This window comes from Somniosus microcephalus, chromosome 12 (assembly GCF_052327205.1).
Source record: "Somniosus microcephalus isolate GS21.2 chromosome 12, FLI_Smic_1.0, whole genome shotgun sequence".
Taxonomy (NCBI): Eukaryota; Metazoa; Chordata; class Chondrichthyes; order Squaliformes; family Somniosidae; genus Somniosus; species Somniosus microcephalus.
The window spans coordinates 31,921,961-31,949,929 of record NC_140998.1 but is presented as its reverse complement, the minus strand read 5'-3'; the positions used below and the strand labels follow the sequence as shown (position 1 = coordinate 31,949,929).

General features: G+C 44.6%; 1 protein-coding gene across 1 annotated transcript in view; it reads right to left on the bottom strand.

The window, feature by feature from the left end:
- LOC147109109 (cation channel sperm-associated auxiliary subunit beta-like) overlaps positions 1 to 27,969 on the bottom strand; it is a 556,551-nt gene that overhangs the window by 181,939 nt on the left and 346,643 nt on the right. Inside the window, exon 17 of the mRNA XM_086002719.1 lies at positions 8,071 to 8,255. Within this exon, the coding sequence (XP_085858845.1) occupies positions 8,071 to 8,255 (185 nt within the window). The remainder of the gene's footprint in view (positions 1 to 8,070; positions 8,256 to 27,969) is intronic.

Genomic DNA, 27,969 nt, shown 5'->3' with positions numbered 1-27,969 from the left:
TCCTCAGGTCGCTGCCTGCGTGTAGCCAGCAGATGTCTGGCGTACACTTCGTTTACTGGCCTCTGGTATTGGGCCTTCAGGATAGTGATGGCCTCCGTGTAAGAGGTGGCGTCCCGGATGAACGAATAAATCCGATGATTAACGCGAGTAGTCAGTAGACTCCGTTTATCTACCTCGCTAGCGGATGAGGCCCTCGCGAAGAGTTCGAAGCATTTGAGCAAGTGTCCAAATTGATTTGATGCTTCAGCAGAATGTGGTTCCAAGTCCAGACGCTCTGGTTTTAGGAGTTGATCCATCCTAGTATTTGTTAGTGATTAAAATTGATGTGCCTTCAATAACCACAAAACTAGAAGTTATAGACTTTAACAAGTTGACTTTTAATCACTAAGATCAGAGCTAACATCTCAACACACTGACTGGCTCACAGGAATGAGTCAGAGAAGTCAGGGAAGAGGAAGTGAAACTATACACCATGTGGGGGAGGGTAATATACATGAGTGCAAAATGAATACAGGCAAGACAAGCAGATTTCATTACAAAGGGGAATAGATACACGTTTCTGCGGCCGCAAACAAGACTCCAGGATGGTATGTTGCCTCCCTGGTGCAAAGGTCAATGATGTCTCAGAACAGCTGCAGAACATTTTGGAAGGGGAGGGTAAACAGCCAGTTGTCATGGTGCATATAGGTACCAATGATACAGGTAAAAAATGGGATGAGGTCCTAAAAGCTGAATATAGGGAGTTAGGAGGTAAATTAAAAAATAGGACCTCAAAGGTAGTAATCTCAGGATTGCTACCAGTGCCACGTGCCAGTCAGAGTAGAAATAGAAGGATATTTCAGATGAATACGTGACTAGAGGAATGGTGCAAGGGGGAGGGATTCAAATTCCTGGGACATTGGAACCGGTTCTGGAGGAGGTGAGACCAGTACAAACCGGATGGTTTGCACCTGGGCAGGACCGGGACCAATGTCCTAGGGGTAGTGTTTGCTCGTGCTCTGGGGGAGGGTTTAAACTAAAATGGCAAGGGGTTGGGAACCTGAGCAGGGAGACAGAGGAAAGGGAAACAAGGATAGAAGCAAAAGAAAGGAAGGATAAAAACAAAGGTGGCAGTCAGAGAAATCAAGGGTTTAAATCAAACATGGCCACAGTAAATAATAATTCTAAAAGGTGTTAGACTTTTAAAAAAACAAGCCTGAAAGCCTTGTGTCTTAATGTGAGGAGCATTCGTAATAAGGTGGATGAATTAGCTGCGCAAATAGAGGTAAATGGATATGATATGATTGGGATTATGGAAACATGGCTCCAGGGTGACCAAGGCTTGGAACTCAACATCCACGGGTATTCAATATTCAGGACAGATAGGCAAAAAGGAAAAGGAGGTGGGGTAGCATTGCTGGTTAAAGAGGGGATTAACACAATTGAAAGGAAGGATATTAGCTCTGATGATGTGGAATCTGTATGGGTAGAACTGAGAAATACCAAGGGGCAGAAAACGTTAGTGGGAGTGGTATATAGACCTCCAAACAGTAATGCGGAGGTTGGGGATGGCATTAAATGGGAAATTAGAGACGCGTGCAATAAGGGCACAGCAGTTATCATGGGTGTCTTTAATCTACATATAGATTGGGCTAACCAAATTAGCAACAATACTGTAGAGGAGGAATTCCTGGAGTGTATACAGGATGGTTTCCTGGTCCAATATGTCGAGGAACCAACCAGAGATCAGGCCATCTTAGACTGGGTATTATGTAATGAGAAAGGATTAATTAGCAATCTTGTTGTGCGAGGCCCCTTGGGTCAGAGCGATCATAAATATGATAGAATTCTTCATTAAGATGGAGAGTGAAGTAGTTGACTCAGAGACTAGCGTCCTGAATTTAAATAAAGGAAACTACGATGGTATGAGGCGCGAGTTGGGTAGGATTGATTAGGGAATGTTACTCAAAGGGTTGATGGTGGTTAGGCAATGGCAAACATTCAAAGACTGCATGGATGAACTACAGAATTTGTTCATCACTGTTTGGCATAAAAATAAAACAAAAATGGTGACTCAACCATGGCTAACAAGGGAAATTAGGGATAGCATAAGATCCAAGGAGAAGACATATAAATTGGCCAGAAAAAGCCATAAACCTGAGGATTGGGAGCAGTTTAGGATTCAGCAAAGGAGGACAAAGAGATTAATTAAGAGGGGGGAAATACAGTATGAGAGTAAGCTTGCATGGAACATAAAAACTGATTGTAAAAACCTCTATAGATATGTGAAGAGAAAAAGATTGGCGAAGTCAAGCATAGGTACCTTGCAGTCAGAATCAGGGGAATTTATAATGCGGAACAAAGAAATGGAAGACCAATTAAATACATACTTTGGTTCTGTCTTCACAAAGGAGGAGACAAATAACCTCCCAGAGGTGTCGGGGAACATAGGGGCCTAGAAATTGAGTGGGCTTAGCGCCCATTTTGCGGCGCTAGAGGGCATTGCGCTGGACTTACAGCCGGTTTTGAAATTGACTAGAGCCCAACATCGGCGTTACACCGGTAGCGCTGCGCCGGCACCGATGACGTCATCGGTGTGCGCAGCGTCCCGGTTGCCGTGGTGACGGGCCCCAGCGCCGAAATTCAGTTGCGGCCGCCTCGCCCGTGGCAGCCGCAACTAAGACTCTGGCAACAGAGTCTTACACGACTTTGCGCCGGCGCATAAAGGTGGAGCGGCAGCCGGCCGCTTTCCCGCCGGCCGCCTGCCTGCACCTCCCTCCCCGGACTCCCCCACCGCCCCCCCCGCGGAACAGCTGCTTCTCGGCTGCGAGCCCGGCACTTCCCCGAGGTGCCGGGCTCATTTTTGTGGCGATTTAACCGGCCAGCGGGCGGGTGCAGGCAGCTCCTCCTTGACTGAAGGAGAAGGCCTGCACTTCCCGAGCCTGCCCCCCACTTGAATTCAGTTTACTCATTCACCCTGCAGACTTTGCCCTCATGCACACAGACAGCAAGAACCTCATACCTGTTGAGCAAGAGCAAAAGCTGCAGCTCCTCTAGCACTGCACCTGGGATCCCCTTACCTGCCTGAGTTGCAGTCATACCCTCCTGTCCCTGACCACTAACCAGACCTGTACCACTGCCTAACCTAAGGGGTGTGTAAGGGAGAAGGGAATAGAGGGTTATGCTGATAGAGTTAGATGATGAAAGATGGGAGAAGGCTCGAGTGGAGCATAAACGCCGGCATGGACTGGTTGGGCCGAATGGCCTGTTTCTGTGCTGTATATCCTATGTAATCCTATGTAAGGTGGCATCGTCAGAACAGATGTGATGGAGACCGAGAAACTGGGAAAATGGAATAGAGTATTTCAGGAAGCTGGGTGGGGGGAAATATAGTCAAGGTAACTGTGGGAGTTGGTGGGCTTATAGTAGATATTGGTCGACAGTCGAATCCTAGAAATGGAGATAGAGAAGTTGAGGAAGGGAAGGGAAGAGTTGGAAATGGACTTTGTGAAGGCAAGGGAAGGGTGGAAATTGGAAGCAAAGTTGATGACATTTTCCAGTTCCGGGAGAGAGCAGGAAATGACACCAACAGTCATCAATGTACTGGAAAAAGAGGTGAGGGAGGGGATCTGAATAGGATTGGAACAAGGAATGTTACACATGTTCCATGAAAAGTCATTGAGAGTAATTGTCATTTAATCTTTCCTGTCTTCCACCCTATCACAGACCTTCCCTTTTGTTCTTTCCTCGCCTTCCCCCCCTTTCCCAGCCTCTGTACTTGCTTAAAACATGTTACATCGCTAACCTGTTCCAGTTTTGATGCAAGGTCATCGACCTGAAACGTTAACTTTGTTTCTATCTCCACAGATATTGCCTGACCTGTTGAGTATTTCCAGAATTTTCTGTTTTCATTACAGTATCCAGTACGTACAAAAAGGGGACTTACTGTTATTGTCCATTTAATTACATGTTGGACAGTATAGTTATTCCACAGATTATAGGAAACAAAATGCCCATTTACAGGAGTCACAAATAATGCTGAGGCTGACAAAATAAAGGCCCAGAATTTGCTGGAGCGGTGCACCTTGCAGCGTGCACCCTTCAGCTCCAATTATTTTTGTGCCGTAAATTGCTGGAAATGCGAATTGATAACGGCGTGGTGAGGTCAACAGGGAATCTGATACCTTGGTGATCAACAGGACTAATAGTCCATCTCCTTAACCAATTAAATTTAAGGATAGAGAAAGAAACAGAGTGAACAATAAGAACATACATAAGACGTAGGAGCAGGAGTAGGTCATTTGGCCCCTCGAGCCTGCTCCGCCATTCAACACCACTTCCCTGCCCGCTCCCCATAACTCTTGACTCCCTTACCTTTCAAAATCTGTCTATCTCCATCTTAAATATATTCAATGACCCAGCCTCCACAGCTCTCTGGGGAAGAGAATTCCATAGAATCACGACCCTCTGAGAGAACTTCCTCCTCATTTCCAATGTAAAAGGGTGCCCCCTTATTCTGAAATTATGCCCCCTAGTTCTAGATTCCCCCATGAGGGGAAACATCCTCTCTGCATCTACCCTGTCAAGCCCCTTCAGAATCTTATATGTTTCAATAAGATCACCTCTCATTCTTCTAAACTCCAATGAGTATAGGCCCAACCTGCTCAACCTGTCTTCGTAAGACAACCCCTTCATCTCCAGAATCAACCTTGTGAAGCTTCTCTGCACTGTCTCCAATGCAAGTATATCCTTCCTTAAATAAGGAGACCAAAACTGTACGCAGTACTCCAGGTGTGGTCTTACAGTTGTAACAGGACTTCCCTACTTTTAAAAACCATTCCCTTTGCAATAAAGGCCAACACTCTATTTGCCTTCCTAATTACTTGCTGTAACTGTATGCTAACTTTTTGTGATTCGTGTACAAGGACCCCCAGATCCCTCTGTACCTCAGCATTTTGTAATCTCTCACCATTTAAATAATAATTTGCTTTTTTATTGTTCCTACCAAAGTGGATAACCTCGCATTTTCCCACATTAAACTCCATCTGCCAGATTTTTGCCCAATCACTTAGACTATCTATATCTTCCTTCATCCAAGTCATTAATATAGATTGTAAATAGTTGAGGCCCTAGCACTGAGCCCTGCGGCACTGCACTAGTTACAGTTTGCCAACCTGAAAATGACCCATTTATCCCGACTCTCTGTTTTCTGTTAGTTAGCCAATCCTCTATCCATGCTAATATATTACTCCCAACCCCGTGAGCCCTTATCTTGTGTAGTAACCTTTTATTTGGCACCTTATCAAATGCCTTCTGGAAATCCAAATACACGACAGCTACTGGTTCCCCTTTATCCATCCTGCTCGTTACATCCTCAAAGAACTCCAGCAAATTTGTCAAACATGATTTCCCTTTCATAAAACCATGCTGACTCTGCTTGAGTATATTATGATTTTCTAAATGTCCTGCTACCACTTCCTTAATAACAACAGAAAATGCTGGAAAAACTCAGCAGGTCAGGCAACATCCGTGGAGAGAAATTTGAGTTGACGTTTCGGGTTGGACCCTACATCTGCAGTATTTTGCTATCGTACCACTTCCTTAATGATGGACTCCAGCATTTTCCCAATGACAGATGTTAGGCTAACTGGTCGATAGTTGCCTGCTTTCGGTCTCCCTCCTTTCTTAAATAGGGGCATTACATTTGCGGTTCTCCCGTCTGCTGGGACCTCTCCAGAATCCAGGGAATTTTGGTAGATTACAACCAATGCATCCACTATTGCTGCAGCCACCTCTTTTAAGACTCTAGGATGCAGGCCATTGGGTCCAGGGGACATGTCCACCTTTAGTCCCATTAGTTTGCCTAGTACTTTCTCTCTAGTGATAGTGATTGTTTTAAGTCCCCCCCCCCCACCCCGCCACCCCAATAGCCCCTGGGTTATCCATTATTGGGATGCTTTTAGTGTCTTCTACCGTTAAGACCAAAACAAAATATTTGTTCAAAGTCTCCACCATTTCCCTGTTTCCCATTATTAATTCCCCAGACTCATCCTCTCGGGGACCAACGCTTACTTTAGTTACTCTCTTCCTTTTTATATACCTGTGGAAGCTCTTACTGTCTGTTGTTATATTTCTTGCTAGCTTACCCTCATAAGCTATCTTCTCTCTCTTTGTCATTTGTTTAGTCGTCCTTTGCTGGTTTTTAAAAATTTCCCAATCCTCTGGCCTTCCACTATTCTTCGCAACATTGTATGCTTTTGTTTTCAATTTGATACCATCCTTTACTTCCTTAGTTAGCCACGGATGGTTCATCCTTCTCTTAGAGTCTTTCTTTCTCACTGGAATATAACTTTGCTGAGAGTTATGAAATATCTCCTTAAATGACTGCTTTTCTACAGTGTGTAATATATTTTCCCAGTCCACTTTAACCAAGTCTGCCTTCATATCTTTGTAATTACCTTTGTTTAAGTTCAGGACACTAGTTTGAGACCTAGCTTTCTCACCCTCAAACTGAATTTGAAATTCTACCATGCTATGATCACTTTTCCCAAGAGGATCCTTCACTTCGAGATCATTAATTAATCCAGCCTCGTTACACATTACCAGATCTAAAATAGTCTGCTCCCTGGTTGGTTCCACAACATATTGTTCCAAGAAACCATCCCATATATACTCTAAGAACTCTTCCTCAAGTCTACCTTTGCCAATTTGTTTTGTCCAATCAATATGGAGATTAAAATCTCCCATATTATAGCGGTACCTTTCTTACAAGCCTCTGTTATTTCTTGATTATACTCTGCCCTACAGTGTGGCTACTGTTTGGGGGCCTGTAGACCACTCCCACCAGTGACTTCTTACCCTTATTATTTCTTACCTCCACCCAAACTGATTCTATGCCTTGATCTTCTAGGCCAATATCATTTCTCATTATTGCACTGATCTCATCCCTTATTAACGGAGCTACACCACCTCCTTTTCCTTTCTGCCTATCCTTACAAAATGGCAAATACCCCTGAATATTCAGTTCCCAGCCTTGGTCACCTTGCCATCATGTCTCTGTAATGGCTTTCAGATCATACCCATTTATTTCTACTTGTGCTGTCAACTCATATCTTGTTACGAATGCTGCATGCGTTCAGATATAGAGCTTTAATTTAGTCTTTTTACCATTTTTCCCTTCTCTGACCCCTCTTTCTGACGCACTGTTATGTGTATACGCTCTATCCCTTCCTATCACACTCTGGTTTTCATTACCCCTATCGCTACCCTACACTTTTGCCTTCTCATTTTTCTTTGACTTTTTAAACTTCCGCTCAGTATATATCCTTCCCCCCTCCACTGTGGGGAAGGAAATAGGGTGAATTAGAGTCAAAGTAGATACAGAAAGAGAGGAAAAGAGAGTGGATTAAGAGAGAATAAAAGAGACAGAAAGGAAAAATAAGAAAAAAATGTAAAATTTTAAATTTTAAAAACCTCTCAGAACAATTTACTACCTGTAGGAGTGATACTCCAGTTTCAATTGTTCTCTTTCTGGGTCTCCAAGATTGAATGGCATGTCAGGATAAATCCTGTCATTAACAAGGTCCTCACGACATGAAATAGCAGCCCTAACTTTCTGCGGCAAGTTTAATTCATATTTACACTGCAAATCTTCAATTTCACTTTCCAACTCATGGTGAGATTGACTGTTTTTGCGAAGCTACCAGCAGAGCAAGTCACCAGCAATTTGTGACGATTTGCAGCTTACGACATAGCTCTTCCTCGCCACAAGTTACTGTTTATTTACACACTAATAACGGCGGGCCAAGTGAATTCCCCGTTATTTTTCCAGCATATTCGGGACAATCATCTGCAGACCTGAAATTTGTAACAGTGATTAACTAATCACAGGCCAGATTATTCTGGCATATTTACACAGGAAGTTGATAGAGACCAAAGAGCTTGTTGTCTGCCTGGCCTCTCAGCTGAGGAATTGTTCACAGTATAAGAAAACCTTAAGTGGGAAGGAACAAATATTAAAAAAACTTAAAGGAAATAAAATTGCAAAGCAGAATTCAGTTAAACAATTTTTGTTACCTTACAGTTGCTTACCAGCATCCAACAGCTCAAGGTGGAATACTCGCTTTCTTTTAACAATAAGCAGTTTGTTCGAAAAGATCCTTCTTTGAAAAGGTTCTGCACTAAATGGAATTATAATGCTTGTAATGGCAGCAGCCAAAAATTGACTAGAGGTACTCGTGTGGTAAACTTCTGTTATCTCAGACACACCTCCTTCCCTAAAATCAGGAATGTGCATTTTGTTAATGAAAATTTTTAATTTTCCATCAGTGTTATTAAAACTGCTGTTTGAAAAGCATTTAAGAAGTAAACAATACTGTATCATTATGATGACCAGACAACTAATCTATTAATTTCACAACATATTCTGTATGTCTGGAAGATAACAACCTAGAAATTGGATTATGCTGTGCCCGTTTTACAGGCATAAAATGGGAGTCTATGGGTCCAATACGGTGGGTAGTGTGTGCACGCACATTCCATGAAGGAAGTGTGCCGCCCGTCATATTGGTTAGGGCTGCTCAGTAGGTATCCAGTGCGCACAACTGAAACTGGCATTAGGGTCACTGCATATGTATGTTGGGGCCTCATGGCTGTTTCAGGTTCCTTTCCAAAATTGGATTGCGAATGACTGCAACATCCACAGTGCGTTATTTTAAGGAGGCATTTGTTCCAGTACATTATAAAACACATGGGGTATATTTGTCAGATAAATATCTTTATCTGTTCATTTTTCTTGTCATCGTCCCAATAGGGCCACAGGGGGTAATTTTGACTTGAGCGGAAATGAAAATCAGGAGAGATGTATAAACTGGTGGCTGAATCGATATTGCCCATTTTACACGATCACCCAAAGTCAAAATTACCCCACTGTCTTTAGTGCATTTTTGAGGCTACGCATTGCATCTGTTACGTAGGGGTCGATATTAACACAGAGCTGGGGTCTGAGTGGGGGGGCGGGGGTGGCGATAGTGGGCATGAAATGCGGACGATCACGAGACGCATGGGAATGTCCAATTTCAACATGGATGCTTCATTATTAATTTAATTATAGAATCATAGAATCTTACAGCACAGACGGAGGCCAATTGGCTCATCTTGCCTCTGAAAAGAACTGTCCAATTTAGTCCACAACCCCTGCTTTTCCCCATAAGCCTGCAAATTAGTCCTCTTCAGGTACATGTCCAATTGCCATGTGAAGGTTCTTATGGAATCTGATTCCACCACCCTTTCAGGTAGTGCATTGCAGATCTTAATGAACCCTGTGTGAAAAAAAATTCTCCTCATTTTCACTCGAGTTCTTTTTGCCAATTATCTTAAATCTATGACCTTTGGTTACCGGCCGACTTGCCAGAGGAAACAGTTTCTCTATCAGTTTCTCAAATTACTCTATCAAAACCCCTCATAATTTTGAATACATTTATTAGGTCTCCCCTTAACCTTCTCTGCTCTAAGGAGAACAATCCCAGCTTCACCAATCTCTCCACATAACTGAAATCGCTCATCCCTGGTATCATCCTGGTAATCCTCCTTTGCACCGTCTCCAAGGCTAGACATCCTTCCTAAAGTGTGGTGCCAAGAATTGTACACAATATTCCAGTTGAGGCTTAACCAGTGGTTTGTAAAGGTTTACCATGACTTCCTTGTTTTTGTATTCAATGCCCCTATTTACAAAGCCAAATATTCCATACGCTTTCTTAACCACCTTATTAACTTGCCATGCCACCTTCAAAGATTTGTGAATATGCATCCCCAGCTCCCTCTGCTCTTGAATTCCCTTCTGTGTTTCGCGTCTCCAACGCATGTGAGCAGGCGTGATGCGGACCCGAATGATGTGATTTCACCTAGACTATTTAAAGGGCCAGAAGGAATATCTATTTTAAACATCCCTGACAACAAGAAGAACTTTAATACAAAAGAGAACTTTTAATACAAAAGCAAAATACTGCGGGTGCTGGAAATCGGAAATAAAACCAGTAAGTGCTGCAAATACTCAGCCGGTCAGGCAGCATCTGTGGAGAGAGAAACAGAGTTAACATTTCAGGTCGATGAACCTTCATCAGAACTGGAAAAGTTAGAGATATAACAAGGTTTTAAGCAAGTGCAGGGGCAGGGAAAGGGTGGGAGGGGATGAAAGAACAACAGGGAGTGCTTGTGACAGGGTGGAAGGCAGGAAAGATTAAATGATGAAAGATATGATTGTACAAGGCAAAAGGAGATGGTATTGAGACAAGTAAAGAAACAAAAGATTGGTCTAGAAGAGGTGTAAATGGGAATTGTAGAATCCAAAAAAATGGGGGCAGAGGTTATAGTCTGAAATTGTTGAACTCAATGTTGAATCCAGAAGGCTGTAAAGTGCCTAATCAAAAGATGATGTGCTGTTCCTCGAGCTTATGTTGAGCTTCATTGGAACAGTGTAGGAGGCTGAGAATAGAGAGGTCAGAGTGGGAGTGGAGTGGAGAATTAAAGTAACAGGCAACCAGAAGCTTTTAATGATGGCTAAACCACATTAAAATGCAAGTTGAGAACAGGAATAGAAGGAACATTTTTAATAAACATTACTCAGACAAAAAAGCAGTTGTAACCAAGGACAAATCTATGGTTGCTATGGAACCAGCGGAACCAACCAGCACTGTCTTGAGATAAAAGCCTCATTAAACTGCAACAAGTGACACGCAGGATGAAGTAAACTTTGAACCAATCATGAACAACAAGGGGAAAAGCCATGCTTGAATGAGCCAATCATTGAGGTGTACACATGAGAGCCACAAAAGAAGTTTTGAACACAAAAGATATAAGAATTGACATAATATCTAGTTTTTTACTACAGTCAGCCAGGAGAAATGTATCTTGGTCTAATGAAGAGAAGGTGTCTAAGGATTTCAACAGACTTCAAGTGATCATCGGCTTGGTTGAGTTTTTGTTTAATCCGTGAGTTAGTGGTTAAATATAGTATCTCTGGGATGTTGTGTATGTACCTTTAAGAGAGAACTGATTTTATACTATAGCACCGGCAGTGACCACACCTGTATATAAAGCCATAGCAGTCTTCTGTACTTTCAGTTTAAGCTTACCCTCTGTTCAGTAAATACCTGTTATTATTGTTCTCCTGCAGTCCGTGTATTATTGATACGCGGACACTACACTGGCGACGAGCAGGTTCGAACTCACCTGCAGTACTGCATCACCTCACGGGGATCTTTCCATGAAAAGAAGCTTCTTGGAGGTCGAAGTCAGAGCAATGGGCGTCGACCACGGGCAACCGCCCAGGGATCCATCGGAGTTCGGAGAATTGCAGGGGAGGCTGTGGAGAGCTGGGCTTGCTCCCCAGTCAAGGTGTTCCAGCAAATCGTGCTGGTAGCAGGTAGTGCGCTGACATTTCCGGACTGCGGCGGGCTCGAGCTCGATCGAGTGGCTCTGCAAAGGGGCCGTGCAGCGTCGTCAGAAGGAAAAGAGAGAGAGAGAGGGTGGAGCGCACAGGGCGCAGTCGGTGCTCAAGAACCGGGCAGCATAGAGAAAATAAAATGAGGGGAAGGAAAAGTGAGACGCGCCGAAGCCGCGGGTCACCGCCATTACCCTGTAGAACGCTAGGAGCAGCGTGGCAGCAAGGGGAAGAAGGAAAAGCACGGGAGGAGGCATTTTATTCCATTGGGGAAGAAGGAAAAGCGCGGGAGGCGCCATTTTAATCCATTGGGGAAGAAGAAAAAGCGCGGGAGGCGCCATTTTAAACCACCCAAGATGCCGAAGAGTGGCAGTATCACTGCTTTCGACAATGAGGTAGAAGACTGGACCACGTATGTGGAAAGAATTGAAGTGTACTGCAAGGCAAATGAGGTGGCCGATGGAAAGACGGCGTCGGTATTATTAAATTTGATGGGCGCTAGAACGTACAGCCTATTGCGGAATTTAATTACCCCAGCTAAACCAATGGAGAAAAGTTTTGAAGAGATTGTTAATATCTTACAGGAACACCTAAACCCTACACCGCTGCTGATAGCAGAAAGATTCAAGTTCCATAAAAGAAACCAGCACAAAGATGAGAGCAATGCTGACTATCTTACGGAACTACGCAAGTTATCGAAGCACTGCCAGTTCAGAGCAGGACTGGCAGACACCTTAAGGGATAAGTTTGTCTGCGGGCTCCAGAGTGAAGGAACCCAGAAATGACTACTTTCGGAAAAGGACCTGACGCTAGAACAGGCTTTCAGCATGGCAGTATCCTATGAAGCAGCAGCACGGGGAGCTGCAGAAATACAACAGAAACCACAAGAATACAACGCTAACGAAACGGCATATGGAGCAGAAAAGTGCTATCGCTGCAGCAGAACAACCCATGATCAGAAGGACTGCTGGTTTAAGGACAAAGTATGCAGGCAATGTGGGAAAATGGGACACATAGCAAGAGTCTGCAGGTCGGGAAAGAAAACCAACACTAAAAGAACTACTAAGGAAAAGTACAAGAAAGTAAAGAAAATGACAGACAGTAGTTCAGAAGATCAGGAGAGTGATAATGACTCCAGGAACAGGAGACTAAGTTGTCTAAAGTTACACAACGTGATCGCAAAGGAGGATCACCGAACCATTTGGGTCACCCTCATGATAGCAGGGTCCCAAGTAAAGATGGAATTGGACACAGGATCAGCCCTAACTGTCATGAATCGACGAGGCTATGAGTGGCTATTCTCACACATACCCTTGAAGGACACGTCCATTGTATTGAAGACATACACAGGGCAAAAAGTCTACCCCAGAGGAAAAATAAGGGTGCCAGTTAAATACAACGGCAAGGAAACACAGAAACTGTATCTATATATACTACAAGATGGAGGACCACCATTATTGGGACGTGAATGGATCCAAAAAATACAATTGGATTGGCATTCCATTCAGGCGCTAACTGTGACTGACAAAAAGGATGACGACGTCACACCTGGACGACTGTCAAAAATTCTAACTGACGCAAAAGAGGTGTTCCAACAAGGACTTGGGACTCTAAAAGGAGTAACGGCAACAATAAAAATCGAAGATAACGCAAACCCAAAATTTTTTAAGGCCAGACCGGTACCGTACGCAATCCGCCCAGCCGTTGAAGCAGAGCTGGAGAGTCTGGAGCATTCGGGTGTGCTGTCCAAGGTCGACTGGAGCGAGTGGGCCACACCCATCATTCCTGTAATGAAGAAATCATTGAGCAGCACGCCTGGGGAGCCGAAGAAGGTTCGCATCTGTGGGGACTTCAAGGTAACTGTGAACTCAGTCCTGCACACAGTACAATATCCACTTCCACGGATAGAAGATATTTTCGCCTCACTACCTGGAGGGAAACGGTTTATGAAGATTGATCTGGCCCAAGCGTATCTACAAATGGAGGTGGAAGAAGCATCTAGGAAATACCTCACGATAAACACTCACAAAGGTCTTTACCAGTACAACCGACTGGTATTCAGGGTAGCATCAGCCCCGGCTATTTGGCAGAGGGCGATGGAACAAGTCCTGCAAGGGATCCCGGGGACCCAGTGTTATTTGGACGACATCCTGGTTACGGGCGAAAATGACAGTGAACACCTTGCCAACCTGGAGCAGGTGCTCACTAGATTACAAGAATATGGGCTACGAGCCAATCGCCCCAAATGCGAGTTCTTCATGAGACAAATCTCGTATTGTGGCCACATGATTGATGAGGAAGGGTTGCATAAGTCCCCAGACAAGATTGAGGCAGTAGTCAAGGCTCCAGCACCGGAAAATGTGTCGCAACTGAGGTCGTTCCTCGGGTTGGTGAACTACTACCATAAGTTCTTGCCGAATTTATCTACAATTCTGCACCCACTGAACGCCCTGCTGCAAACTGGAGTAACATGGAAATGGAGTGATGAGTGTAAGCGTGCCTTTCAGAAATGTAAATGCCTAATCACTTCAAAAGAAGTATTGGACCACTACAATCCAACACCACCAATTCGGTTGGCATGTGATGCATCTCCCTACGGCATTGGAGCGGTGCTGTCACACAAATTCCTTGACGGTTCAGAGAGGCCAATAGCCTTTGCGTCGCGCTCGTTAACCTCAGCCGAGCGTAACTACGCCCAGATTGACAGGGAGGCCCTTAGCCTGGTGTGGGGGGTGAAGAAGTTCAATCACTATCTGCACGGGCAGAAATTCATCCTACTGACTGATCATCAGCCTCTGGTCTCCATTTTTAACCCAAAGAAGGGCGTTCCAGTGATGACGGCGCAACGGCTGCAAAGATGGTCACTTTTTCTAGGGGCACATCAGTATGACATAGAGTACAAGGGTACGAAACAGCATGGAAATGCTGATGGGCTGTCATGCCTACCGTTGCCTACGGTGGAGGAAGCACCTGCAGTGGACCCTGTTGAGATATTCCATTCGACCATAGTCGAATGTCTACCTGTTACAAACTCAAGTATAGAGATTGAAATCCAAAATGACCCGACACTCTCTCGGGTCTATGATTTGACGGTGAAGGGGTGGCCAGCACATGGCGACTCACTGTTGCCAGCATTCTCGCCAAGGAGAGAACAGCTGTCAGTGTGCCGGGGGACCTTGATGTGTGGATACTGAGTGGTAATTCCACCCAAGTTGAGAGATAGAGTGCTCAATGAGCTTCATGTGGGTCATCTGGGAGGGGTAAAAATGAAGAGCCTAGCCAGGGCGTTTGTGTGGTGGCCGGGAATCGATAAAGAAATCGAGGATATGACCAAGAGATGCACAGGATGCCAGAAGGTCCAAAACGCTCCACCACAGGCCCCGTTACACCCATGGGAGTGGCCCTCATCTCCATGGCAACGGGTACACATTGATTTTGCTGGTCCATTTATGGACTCAATGTTTTTAATCGCCGTGGATGCCCATTCGAAATGGCCAGAGGTCATCAAAATGTCCTCCACCACCACGGAGAAAACTATTGCAGTCCTACGGACCATCTTCGCCAGGAATGGCTTGCCAGAACAGATTTGCTCCGACAATGGACCACAGTTTGTGTCCGAGGATTTCCGGAGGTTTCGGAGGAATAATGGGGTGAAACATTACACATCTGCCCCATATCATCCAGCCACAAATGGATTGGCTGAGAGGTTTGTTCAGACCTTTAAAAAGGCAATAAAGGCGATGTATAACGACGACATACCACTACAACACAAGGTGGATAATTTCTTGTTTGCTTACCGGAATGCAACACTTGCAGTCACCAACCAAGCTCCAGCCATAATGTTCTTCAACTGAAGGCTAAGATGTCGCCTGGATTTGCTCAAACCAAACATAAGACGAGATGTTGAGGATAAGCAATTCCAGCACATCAATGAGAAGCCAACCAGGAGCTTAAGATAGGGCAACCAGTCTTGGCCCACGACTACCGAACAGAAAAATGGCAGCCAGGAACGATATGCACACAGCAGGGACCACTAATGTTCACAGTGGACGTTGGAGAGAGCATCGTGAGACGCCATGCTGATCAGATTCTAGAGTCACAGGAACACGCCAAACCCATACCACAAGCATGTGCACCTGGTATTGAACCCGAAGTACAGATTGCGTCTACCTCAGAATCAGTGGTATTGGAAGCTGACGAACCAACCAATGACAATGAGCCAGAATCGACTCCGCCGCAAGAACAGGATATTCGAGAAAGGAGCTATCCAGTCAGGATCAGGAAGCCTCCTCAAAGACTGAACTTATAAATGATTATTTCAGTTGATGTATATAGTACAGAGAAAATTGTAATTGTAATTAGTTATTATTTAATTGTTAAATGAATGTTATGTACTGTTTATCTAAAAGGGGAGGAATTGTTGTGTATGTACCTTTAAGAGATAACTGATTTTATACTGTAGTACCGGCAGTGACCACACCTGTATATAAAGCCATAGCAGTCTTCTGTACTTTCAGTTTAAGCTTACCCTCTGTTCAGTCAATACCTGTTATTATTGTTCTCCTGCAGTCCGTGTATTATTGATACGCGGACACTACATGGGAGATAATGGGCAGGATTTTCATTGGGCCGTGGAGTCAGAATTGGAGGCGTGTAGGGGGTTAAAATCCCAAAATCAGGGGTCCCGACCCCATCCCGCACCCAACCAGCCTGCATGCCAATTTCAAAGGAGGTGGGTACCCGCCCTGCGCTGGGACCCGCCTACCCGAGGCGGGAAGGGATTAGTGCCAATTAACTGCCTGTTAACAGGTAGTAACAGGCAGTTTCTAGCCTAATCCCTATTTTTAATGCTGAAGTGTGGGATTCCCAATGGCTCCAAACCACGGCAAGTTTGCGAGGCGGGCCGTCGGGTTGAAGGACTTGGAGGGGTCGAGATGTCGGTGTTCAAGTGAGTGATGTGTGCATGAGTGCAAAGGTAAGTGTGTTTGGTGTGTCTAAAGTGTTTAAAGAAGTTTAAATTACCTTTTCTTATCTTTTCAGCCTTCCTTTAGATCTTGGGAGTCCCTCATCTTACCGGCACAGAAAGCAGAATGGCTGCGAACTGTCAAAAGTGAAAGCCTTCAGCTTTCTGTGCAGGAGAGATTTCTAACTGAGTCTGTGGAGAAGGACTCAGGTTAGAAGTAAGACTGTCAGTATTTGACAGCTTCAAACAGCTGTGAAACACTGATATTTCATCTGTCAAAACCTCTTGACAGATGAAATTTCAGTCTGTGACGTCACCTGTTGCTGGGTGGCCCTTAATTGGCCTGCTGAGCCCATTGGGCGGGCTCAACAAGGTAAATCAAGTTAAAATCGCGTGGATTGGCCACATCTCGATGGAGGCAGGACTACAACCCCGAAAGTTGCAGTCCCGCCTCCTACCCGACTCCTGAATGAAAATCCAGCCCAATGTATCTGTGTGGTTTTCTGTTAAAGGTGGATTCAGGTCTATCAACCCCATTGTAACACCTAATGTGGGAGGTGTAAAAGTCATAAGCAATGTTCTCCTAATTCTTTTTTGTACTGAGTGGGCCACAAGCTCCTTTGAACACGATGTTTTTTCCATGGGCAAATTTTACAACAACAACAGCTTTTTACCAAATAAAAACAACTTTACAACAACAACTTTTACAACAACAACCACTTTTACAACAGCAAAAGCAACCACTTAAAAGTATATATACAGTAATGCCATATTGCTACCCCACCATCTCAAATCAAGAGACAATCAGACAAAGACTTAAAAATCCTGAAATCGGTTGCTCTTTGTTTGTTTATAAATCTCAGTAGTAGATTTAATTAATCTGTAACAGGTCACAGCTCTTACAAAAATTATATTACAGGTGTCTCGTGTTAGAATTTGCTCTGTGTCAGCCTGTCAGGTGTCCCATCAAAGTTAATCATAACATTTTGGGGTCATTGTCCGATTACGATATGCCAATATTGGTGATTAGTCGGGACAAAGGGTAAGTAGGAAGAAGCAGACGAATCAGCAACATCCCATGTGAGGCGTTAATACCAGATTGGTCAGAACAATAGAGGCACTGAAGCTAATACATTAGCAACTATTAGCAAAGGTCACATTAATTTTCTGGGATTATACAGGTTATCTCTTGTTCCTTTGTAAATTCAGAGTGGAAACATCAGGATAAATTGATAAGCAGTTAAACCATCAAGATGGCCATTATGTCAAGGTCTGGAGGTTTGGTGAGAAGGAACCTAGCGTCAATATGCATTCTGGGCATCATGTGATATGACTCACCTTAAAGTCCAACACCTATGGAAGCAAAATTTGATCACCTTGGGTTTATCTCTCTCTACTTATTTAAGAACCTCTTGATAACCAAGCCTTTGATCACCCAATCCTAACATCCCTTTCTCTGACTCTGTGTACATTTGCACCTGACCACGCCTCTGTGAAGTGCCTGGGGGTGTTTCTCCACATTAATGGTGCTACACAAATGAAAGTTATTTTGAATATACAGTAAGTCCAAAAAATTATACAGTAAATAGCCCTTACCCTGCTGAATAAACCATATAGAAACATAGAAAAATAGGAGTAGGAGTAGGCCATTCGGCCCTTCAAGCCTGCTCCACCATTCAATATGATCATGACTGATCCTCTATCTCAATACCATATTCCCATGCTCTCCCCATACCTTTGATGCCTTTTGTGTCTAGAAATCTATCTATCTCCTTCTTAAATATATTCAGTGACTTGGCCTCCACAGCCTTCTGTGGTAGAGAATTCCACAGGTTCACCACCCTCTGAGTGAAGAAATTTCTCCTCATCTCAGTCCTAAATGTCCTACCCTGTATCCTGAGACTGTGACCCCCTTGTTCTGGAGCCCCCAGCCAGGGGAAACATCCTCCCTGCATCCAGTCTGTCTAGCCCTGTCAGAATTTTATACGTTTCAATGAGATCCCCTCTCATTCTTCTAAACTCTAGTGAATAGAGGCCTAGTTGACCCAATCTCTCCTCATACGACAGTCCTGCCATCCCAGGAATCAGGCTGGTGAACCTTCGCTGCACTCCTTCTATGGCAAGTATACCCTTTCTTAGGTAAGAAGACCAAAACTATATACAGTACTCCAGGTGTGGTCTCACCAAGGCCCTGTACAACTGTATTGAGACATCCTTGCTCCTGTACTCAAATCCTCTTGCAATGAAGGCCAACATACCATTTGCCTTCCTAACTGCTTTCTTCACCTGCATGTTTGCTTTCAGTGACTGGCGTACAAGGACACCCAGGTCCCTTTGTACATCAGCATTTCCCAATCTATCACTATTTAAATAATACTCTACCTTTCTGTTTTTCCTACCGAAGTGGATAACTTCACATTTATCCACGTTATACTACATCTGCTATGTATTTGCCCACTCACTCAACTTGTCTAAATCGCCTTGAAGCCTCTTTGCATCCTCCTCGCAACTCACAATCCCACCTAGTTTCGTGTCGTCAGCAAACTTGGAAATATTACATTTGGTTCCCTCATCCAAATCATTGACATATATTGTTCATAGTTTATAAAGTTTAGAAGGTCTTAACTTTTTTTGTGGTTATACTTTCTAGTGCTAGTAACCAAGGTCCCTTGAGTATATCATTTAATTGGTGGTATTGATTTGATTTAAGTTAATTTAAATTAATTGAAGGGTAAATCATGGCAGGACAGCTTGGTGCCATGGTATGCTCCTCCTGCACTATGTGGGAAATCAGGGACACTTCCTGTGTCCCTGACGACCATAGGTGCGGGAAGTGTATCCAGCTGCAGCTACTGGCAGACCGCATTGCGGCACTGGAGCTGCGAATGGATACATACTGGAGCATTCGCGATGCTGAGGACGTCGTGGATATCACGTTTAATGAGTTGGTCACACTGCAGGTAAATGCTGCACAGGAAGGAAGGGAATGGGTGACCGCCAGGCAGAGTAGTAGGCGCAGGCAGATAGTGCAGGGGTCCCCTGAGGAGATCCCCCTCTCAAACAGATATACCGCTTTGGATATTGTTGGGGGGGATGGCTTATCGGGGGAAGACAGCAGCAGCCAACTTCCTGGCACGTGGGTGGTTCTGCTGCACAGGACGGGAGGAAAAAGAGTGGGAGAGCTATAGTAATAGGGGATTCTATTGTAAGGGGAATAGATAGGCATTTCTGCAGCCGCAAACGAGGCTCCAGGATGGTATGTTGCCTCCCTGGTGCAAGGGTCAACGATGTCTCAGAGCAGCTGCAGAGCATTCTGGAGGGGGAGGGTGAGCAGCCAGTTGTCGTGGTGCATATAGGTACCAACGATATAGGTAAAAACTGGGACGAGGTCCTAAAAGCTGAATATAGGGAGAAGGTAAATTAAAAAATAGGACCTCAAAGGTAGTAATCTCAGGATTGCTACCAGTGCCACATGCTAGTCAGAGTAGAAATAGAAGGATATTTCACATGAATACGTGGCTAGAGGCATGGTGCAAGGGGGAGGGATTCAAATTCCTGGGACATTGGAACCGGTTCTGGGGGAGGTGGGACAAGTACAAACTGGACGGTATGCACCTGGGCAGGACTGGGACTGATGTCCTAGGGGGAGTGTTTGCCAGTGCTGTTGGGGAGGGTTTAAACTAAAATGGCAGGGGGTTGGAAACCTGTGCAGGGAGACAGAGCAATGGGAAACAAGGATAGAAGCAAAAGACAGGAAGGAGAAAAGCAAAAGAGGCAGGCAGAGAGGTCAAGGGTTTAAATCAAATATGGCCACAGTAAGTAATAGTTCTAAAAGGTCCAAAAGTATTAAAAAAAACAAGCCTGAAGGCTTTGTGTCTTAATGCGAGGAGCATTCGTAATAAGGTGGATGAATTAGCTGCGCAAATGGATGTAAATGGATATGATTGGGATTACAGAAACATGGCTCCAGGGTGACCAAGGCTGGGAACTCAACATCCAGGGGTATTCAATATTCAGGAAAAACAGGCAAAAAGGAAAAGGAGGTGGGGTAGCATTGCTGGTTAAAGAGGAGATTAACACAATAGTAAGGAAGGATATTAGCTCTGATGATGTGGAATCTGTATGGGTAGAGCTGAGAAATACCATGGGGCAGAAAACATTAGTGGGAGTTGTATACAGACCCCCAAACAGTAATGCTGAGGTTGGGGATAGCATTAAACGTGAAATCAGAGATGCATGCAATAACGGCACAGCAGTTATCATGGGTGACTTTAATCTACATATAGATTGGGCTAACCAAATTAGTAACAATACTGTGGAGGAGGAATTCCTAGAGTGCATACGGGATGGTTTCCTGGACCAATATGTTGAGGAACCAACTGGAGATTAGGCCATCTTAGACTGGGTATTATGTAATGAGAAAGGATTAATTAGCAATCTTGTTGTGCGAGGCCCCTTGGGGTGGAGCGATCATAATATGATAGAATTCTTCATTAAGATGGAGAGAGAAGTAATTGACTCAGAGACTAGGGTCCTGAATATAAATAAAGGAAACTACGATGGTATGAGGCGCGAGTTCGGTAGGATGGATTGGGGAATGTTACTCAAAGGGTTGAGGGTGACTAGGCAATGGCAAACATTTAAAGATCGCATGGATGAACTACAGAATTTGTTCATCACTGTTTGGCATAAAAATAAAACAAAAAAGGTGGCTCAACCGTGGCTAACAAGGGAAATTAGGGAGAGCATAAGATCCGAGGAGAGGATATATAAATTGGCCAGAAAAAGCAGCAAACCTGAGGATTGGGAGCAGTTTAGGATTCAGCAAAGGAAGACAAAGGGATTAATTAAGAGGGGGGAAATATGGTATGAGAGTAAGCTTGCAGGGAACATAAAAACTGACTGTAAAAGCTTCTATAGATATGTGAAGAGAAAAAGATTGGTGAAGTCAAGCGTAGGTCCCTTGCAGTCAGAATCAGGGGAATTTATAATGGAGAACAAAGAAATGGCTGACCAATTAAATACATACTTTGGTTCTGTCTTCACAAAGCAGGACACAAATAACCTCCCAGAGATGTCGGGGAACATGGGGTCTAATGAGAAGGAGGAACTGAATGAAATCAGTATTTGTAGGGAAATGGTGTTCAGGAAATTGACGGGATTGACGGCCGATAAGTCCCCAGGGCCTGATAATTTACATCCTAGGGTACTTAAGGAAGTGGCCCTCAAAATAGTAGATGCATTGCTGGTCATCTTCCAAAAGTCTATAGATTCTGGAACAGTTCCCCTGGATTGGAGGGTAACTAATGTTACCCCACTATTCAAAAAAGGTGGTAGAGAGAAAACGGGGAATTATAGACTGGTAAGCCTGACATCGGTAGTGGGGAAAATGCTAGAGTCCATTATAAAAGATGTAAAAGCAGAGCACTTGGAAAACAGTGACAGGATCGGACAAAGTCAACATGGATTTACAAAAGGTAAATCGTACTTGACTAATCTACTGGAATTTTTTGAGGATGTAACTGGTAGAATAGATAAGGGAGAACCAGTGGATGTGGTGTATTTGGACTTTCAGAAGGCTTTTGCTAAGGTCCTGCATAAGAGATTAGCGTGTAAAGTTAAAGCACATGGGATTGGGGGCAAGGTACTGACTTGTGTAGTGTATGTACCTTTAAGGGGAGAACTACTTTTTACAGCTCCTGTATACTGTAGTACCAGCAGTGACCACACCTGTATATAACCCTGAGTAGGGATTTGTACTATTAGTTTTAGAGCAACCCTCATCCAGTAAACACCTGTTGATTGTTCCTCTGCAGTCTCTGTCTATCTATTGAAGGACACCATACATCAAGATTCACGGATTTAACATTGGCGATGAGGCGATTCGAACCTACCTGCAACTCTGCAGTAGAAGGCCGATTCCAGGGGCACGAAACAGCATGGAAACGCTGATGGGCTGTCACGCCTGCCACTGCCTACTGCGGAGGAAGCTCCAGCAGTGGACCCTGTCGAAATATTTTATTTGACTGTAATTGAACGTTTGCCAGTAACTAACGCGGATATAGAGAAGGAGACCCGAAATGACCCGACACTGTCTCGGGTACATGACTTGACGGTGAAGGGATGGCCAACACATGGTGACTCACTGTTGCCAGCATTCTCATCCAGAAGAGAACAGCTGTCAGTATGCCAGGGGACCTTGATGTGTGGATCCCGAGTGGTAATTCCACCCAAGTTAAGGGAGAGAGTGCTCAATGAGCTTCACAAAGGCCATCTGGGAGGGGTGAAAATGAAAAGCCTTGCTAGGGCTTATGTGTGGTGGCCGGGGATCGATCAACAAATTGAGGACCTGACAAAGAGCTGCTCAGGATGCCAGAAGGTCCAAAATGCACCACCACATGCCCCTCTACACTCATGGGAGTGGCCCTCCTCTCCATGGCAACGGGTGCATATTGATTTTGCTGGTCCATTCATGGACTCAATGTTTTTAATAGCCGTGGATGCGCACTCGAAATGGCCTGAGGTCATCAAAATGTCCTCCACCACCACGGAGAAAACGATTGCAGTCCTACGGACCATATTTGCCAGGAACGGCTTGCCAGAGCAGATTTGCTCTGATAACAGACCACAGTTTGTGTCCGAAGAGTTTCGGAAATTTATGAAAAGGAATGGGGTAAGGCATTACACATCCGCCCCGTATCATCCAGCCACAAATGGATTGGCTGAGAGGTTTGTACAAACCTTTAAAAAGGCAGTAAGGGCCATGTGCGATGACGACATTCCACTGCAGCATAAGGTGGACAATTTCCAGTTAGCCTACAGAAATGCGACACATGCAGTCACCAACCAGACCCCGGCCATGATGTTCTTTAACCGAAGGTTGAGATCTCGTCTGGATTTGCTCAGACCAAATGTACAAAGAGATGTTGAGAATAAGCAATTCCAGCACATCAATGAGAAGCCGACAAGGAGCTTCAATGTAGGGCAACCAGTCTTGGCCCGCGACTACCGAACAGAGAAATGGCAACCAGGAACGATATGCACATGGCAGGGGCCACTAATGTACACAGTGGATGTTGGGGAGAACATTGTGAGACGCCATGTCGACCAGATCCTAGAGTCACAGGAACGAGTCAACCCCATGTCTCGCGTACCTGGTGATGAACCCGACATGCAGGTAGCATCTACCCCAGAAACAGTAGCATCGGAAGCTGAAGAACCAACCGACGACAGGGGGCCAGAATCGCCTCCGCACCAAGAGCAAGACACTCAGGAAAGGCGCTATCCAGAAAGGATCAGGAAGTCGCCCCAAAGGCTGAATTTATAAATGGACTATTTTCAGTTAATGTTGCATGTTAAAAATATTAATTGTTAGATGAATGTTATGGTACTGTTAATCTAAAAGGGGAGGAATTGTAGTGTATGTACCTTTAAGGGGAGAACTACTTTTTACAGCTCCTGTATACTGTAGTACCGGCAGTGACCACACCTGTATATAACCCTGAGTAGGGATCTGTACTGTTAGTTTTAGAACAACCCTCATCCAGTAAACACCTGTTGATTGTTCCTCTGCAGTCTCTGTCTATCTATTGAAGGACACCATACATCAAGATTCACGGATTTAACAACTTGGATAGAGAACTGGTTGGCAGACAGGAAGCAAAGAGTTGGAATAAACGGCTCTTTTTCTGAGTGGCAGGCAGTGACTAGTGGGGTACTGCAGGGATCGGTGCTAGGACCCCAGCTATTCACAATATATATTAATGATCTAGACGAGGGAACTAGATGTAATATCTCCAAATTTGCTGACGACACAAAGCTGGGTGGGCGTGTGTGCTGTGAGGAGGATGCCGAGAAACTCCAGTGTGATTTGGACAGGTTGGGTGATTGGGCAGATGTAGTATAATGTGGATAAATGCGAGGTTATCCAATTTGGTGGCAAAAACAGGAAGGCAGATTATTATCTGAACGGCAATAGATTGGGAGAAGGGGAAGTGCAACAAAACCTGTGTGTCCTTGTGCACCAGTCGCTGAAGGTAAGCATGCAGGTGCAGCAGGCAGTTAAGAAGGTAAATGGTACGTTGGCCTTTGTAGCGAGAGCGTTCAAGTACAGGAACAAGGATGTCTTGCTGCAGTTGTACAGGGCCTTGGTGAGACCACACCTTGAGTATTGTGTGCAGTTTTGGTCGCCTTATCTGAGGAAGGATGTTCTTGCCATGGAGGGAGTGCAGTGAAGATTCATCAGACTGATACCTGGGATGGCTGGAATTACGTTTGAGGAGAGTTTGTGTCGATTGGGCTTATACTCGCTGGAGTTTAGAAGAATGAGAGGTGATCTCATTGAAACTTATAAAATTCTAACAGGACTAGACAGACTAGATGCAGGAAGGATGTTCCCGATGGCGGTGGAGTCCAGAACCAGGGGTCACAGACTAAAGATAAGGGGTAAGCCATTTAGGACACAGATGAGGAGGAATTTCTTCACCAAGAGAGTGGTGAAGCTGTGGAATTCTCTACCACAGAAGGCAGTTGGGTAGAAAGCAGGGACAGGGTACTGAGTTTGGATGATCAGCCATGATCTCATTGAATGGCGGAGCAGGCTTGAGGGGCCAAATGGCCTACTCATGCTCCTATCTTCTATGTTTCTATGTGAATAGCTGAGGCCCAAGCACTGATCCCTGCGCTACCCCACCAGTCACCACCTGCCACCCCGAAGAAGACCCATTTATTCCTACTCTCTGTTTCCTGTCTCTTAACCAATTTTCAATCCATGCCAGTAAGTTACCTCCAATCCCATGTGCTTTAAATTTGCACACTAACCTCTTATGTGGGACTGTATCAAAGGCCTTCAGAAAATCCAAATACACCACATCCACTGGTTCTCCCTTATCTATTCTACCAGTTACATCCTCAAAAAACTCCAGTAGGTTTGTCAAACATGATTTCCCTTTCATAAATCCATGTTGACTTTGTCTAATCCTGCTGATATTTTCTAAGTGTCCTGTTATCACATCCTTTAAAATAGACTCTAGCATTTTCCCTACTACTGATGCTAGGCTAACCAGTCTGGAGTTTCCGGTTTTCTCTCTCCCTCCTTTTTTAAATAGTGTGGATACATTTGCCACCCTCCAATCTGCTGGAACTGTTCTATAATCTATAGAATTTTGGAAGATGACAACCAATGCATCCATTATTTCCATGGCTACCTCTTTTAGTACTCTGGGATGTAGATTATCAGGCCCTGGGGATTTATCAGCTTTCAGTCCCATTAATTTCTCCAGCACTATTTTTTTACTAATACTAATTTCCTTTAATCCCTCCTTCTCACTAGACCCTTGCTTCCTTAGCATTTCTGGGAAGTTATTTGTGTCCTCTTCCGTGAAGACAGAACCAAAGTATTTGTTTAATTGGTCTGTCATTTCCTTGTTCCCCATTATAAATTCTCCCATTTCTGACTGTAAGGGACATACATTTGTCTTCACTAATCTTTTTCTTTTTACATACTTGTAGAAGCTTTTACAGTCCACTTTTATGTTCCTTGCAAGTTTACTCTCATAGTCTATTTTTCCCTCTTAATCAATCTCTTGGTCCTATATCTGCAAACCCCACCCCTCACTCTCACACACACACAGACACACACACACAGATACACAGTCACTCCCTCACACACACAAACACAGATACTCACAACAACAACTTGTATTTATATAGTGCCTTTAACGTAGTAAAACGTCCCAAGGCGCTTCACAGGAGCGTTAAAAATAAAATGTGATGCTGAGCCACATAAGGAGAAATTAGGGCAGATGACCAAAAGCTTGGCCAAAGAAGTAGGTTTTAAGGAACGTCTTAAAGAAGGAAAGAGGTAGCAAAGCAAAGAGGTTTAGGGAGGGAATTTCAGAGCTTAGGACCTAGGCTGCTGAAGGCACAGCCACCAATGGTTGAACGATTAAAATCAAGGATGCACAAGAGGCCAGAATTAGAGGAGCAGAGATATCTCGGAGGGTTGAGGGGCTGGAGGAGATTACAGAGCTTGGGAGTGGCGAGGCCATGGAGGGATTTGAAAACAAGGATGAGAGTTTTAAAATCGAGGCATTGCTTAACCGGGAGCCAATGTAGGTCAGCGAGCAAAGAGGTGATGGCTGAACAGGACTTGGTGCGAGTAAGGATACGAGTTTTGGATGACCGCCAGTTTACGTAGGGTAGAATGTGGGAAGCCAACCAGGAGTACATTGGAAAAATCAAGTCTAGAGGTAACAAAGGCATGGATGAGAGTTTCAGCAGCAGATGAGCTGACGCAGGGGCAGAGCCGGGCAATGTTATGGATGTGGAAATAGGCAGTCTCAGTTATGGCACGGATATGTGGTCGGAAGCTCATCAGGGTCAAATATGACACCAAGGTTGCGAACGGTCGGGTTCAACCTCAGACAGATGCTAAGGAGAGGGATGGAGTCATTGGCTAGGGAACAGAGTTTGTGGCGGGGACCAAAAACAATGGCTTTGGTCTTCCCAATATTTAATTGGAGAAGATTTCTGCTCATCCAGTACTGGATGTCAGACAAGCAGTCTGACAATTTAGAGACAATGGAGGGGTCGAGAGAAATGGTAGTGAGGTAGAGCTGGGTATTGTCAGTGTACTTGTGGAAAGTGACGCTGTGTTTTCGGATGATGTTTCTGAGGGGCAGCATGTAGATGAGAAATAAGAGGGGGCCAAGGATAGATCCTTGGGGGACACCAGAGTTAATGATGTGGGAGCGGGAAGAAAAGCCATTGCAGGTGATTCTCTGGCTACGATTAGATAGATAAGAATGGAACCAGGCGAGTGCAGTCCCACCCAGCTGGACAACGGTGGAGCGGCGTTGGAGGAGGATGGAGTAGTCAACCGTGTCAAAGGCTGCAGACAGGTCGAGAAGGATGAGGAGGGATACTCACCAGACAATTGCACCACACAGACACATACACACACAGATACACACTCACTCACAGACACACACTCGCTCACAGACACATAAACACACACACACACACACACACACATACACACATACACACAGTTCACTCCTCACCCTCTTGAGCTCTTGTGAACATATTGCCACTTTTATAAGGTCCATTGGAGAGGAAGAAAGGACTGGGCAGAGGAGCGTCTGAGAGAGGTAACATAGGTAACATAGAGATAGGAACAGGAGTAGGCCATTCGGCCCTTCGAGCCTGCTCCGCCATTCAATGAGATCATGGCTGATCTTCGTCTGAGATCATAGCTGATCTTACCAGTTCAGTACCCCGTCCCCGCCTTTTCTCCGTAACCCTTAATCCCCTTAGCCTTCAGAAATATATCCAATTCTCTCTTGAAAATATTTATTGAATTAGCCTTCACAGCCCTCTGTGGCAGGGAATTCCACAGGCTCACCACTCTTTGAGTGAAGAAATTCTTCCTCATCTCTGTTTTAAATGATTTGCCCGCTATTTTTAGACTGTGGCCCCTGGTTCTGTGCTCCCCGGCCATTGGAAACATTCTCTCTGAATTCAGCCTGTCCAGGCCTGCCATAATTTTATATGTTTCGATGAGATCCCCTCTCAATCTTCTAAACTC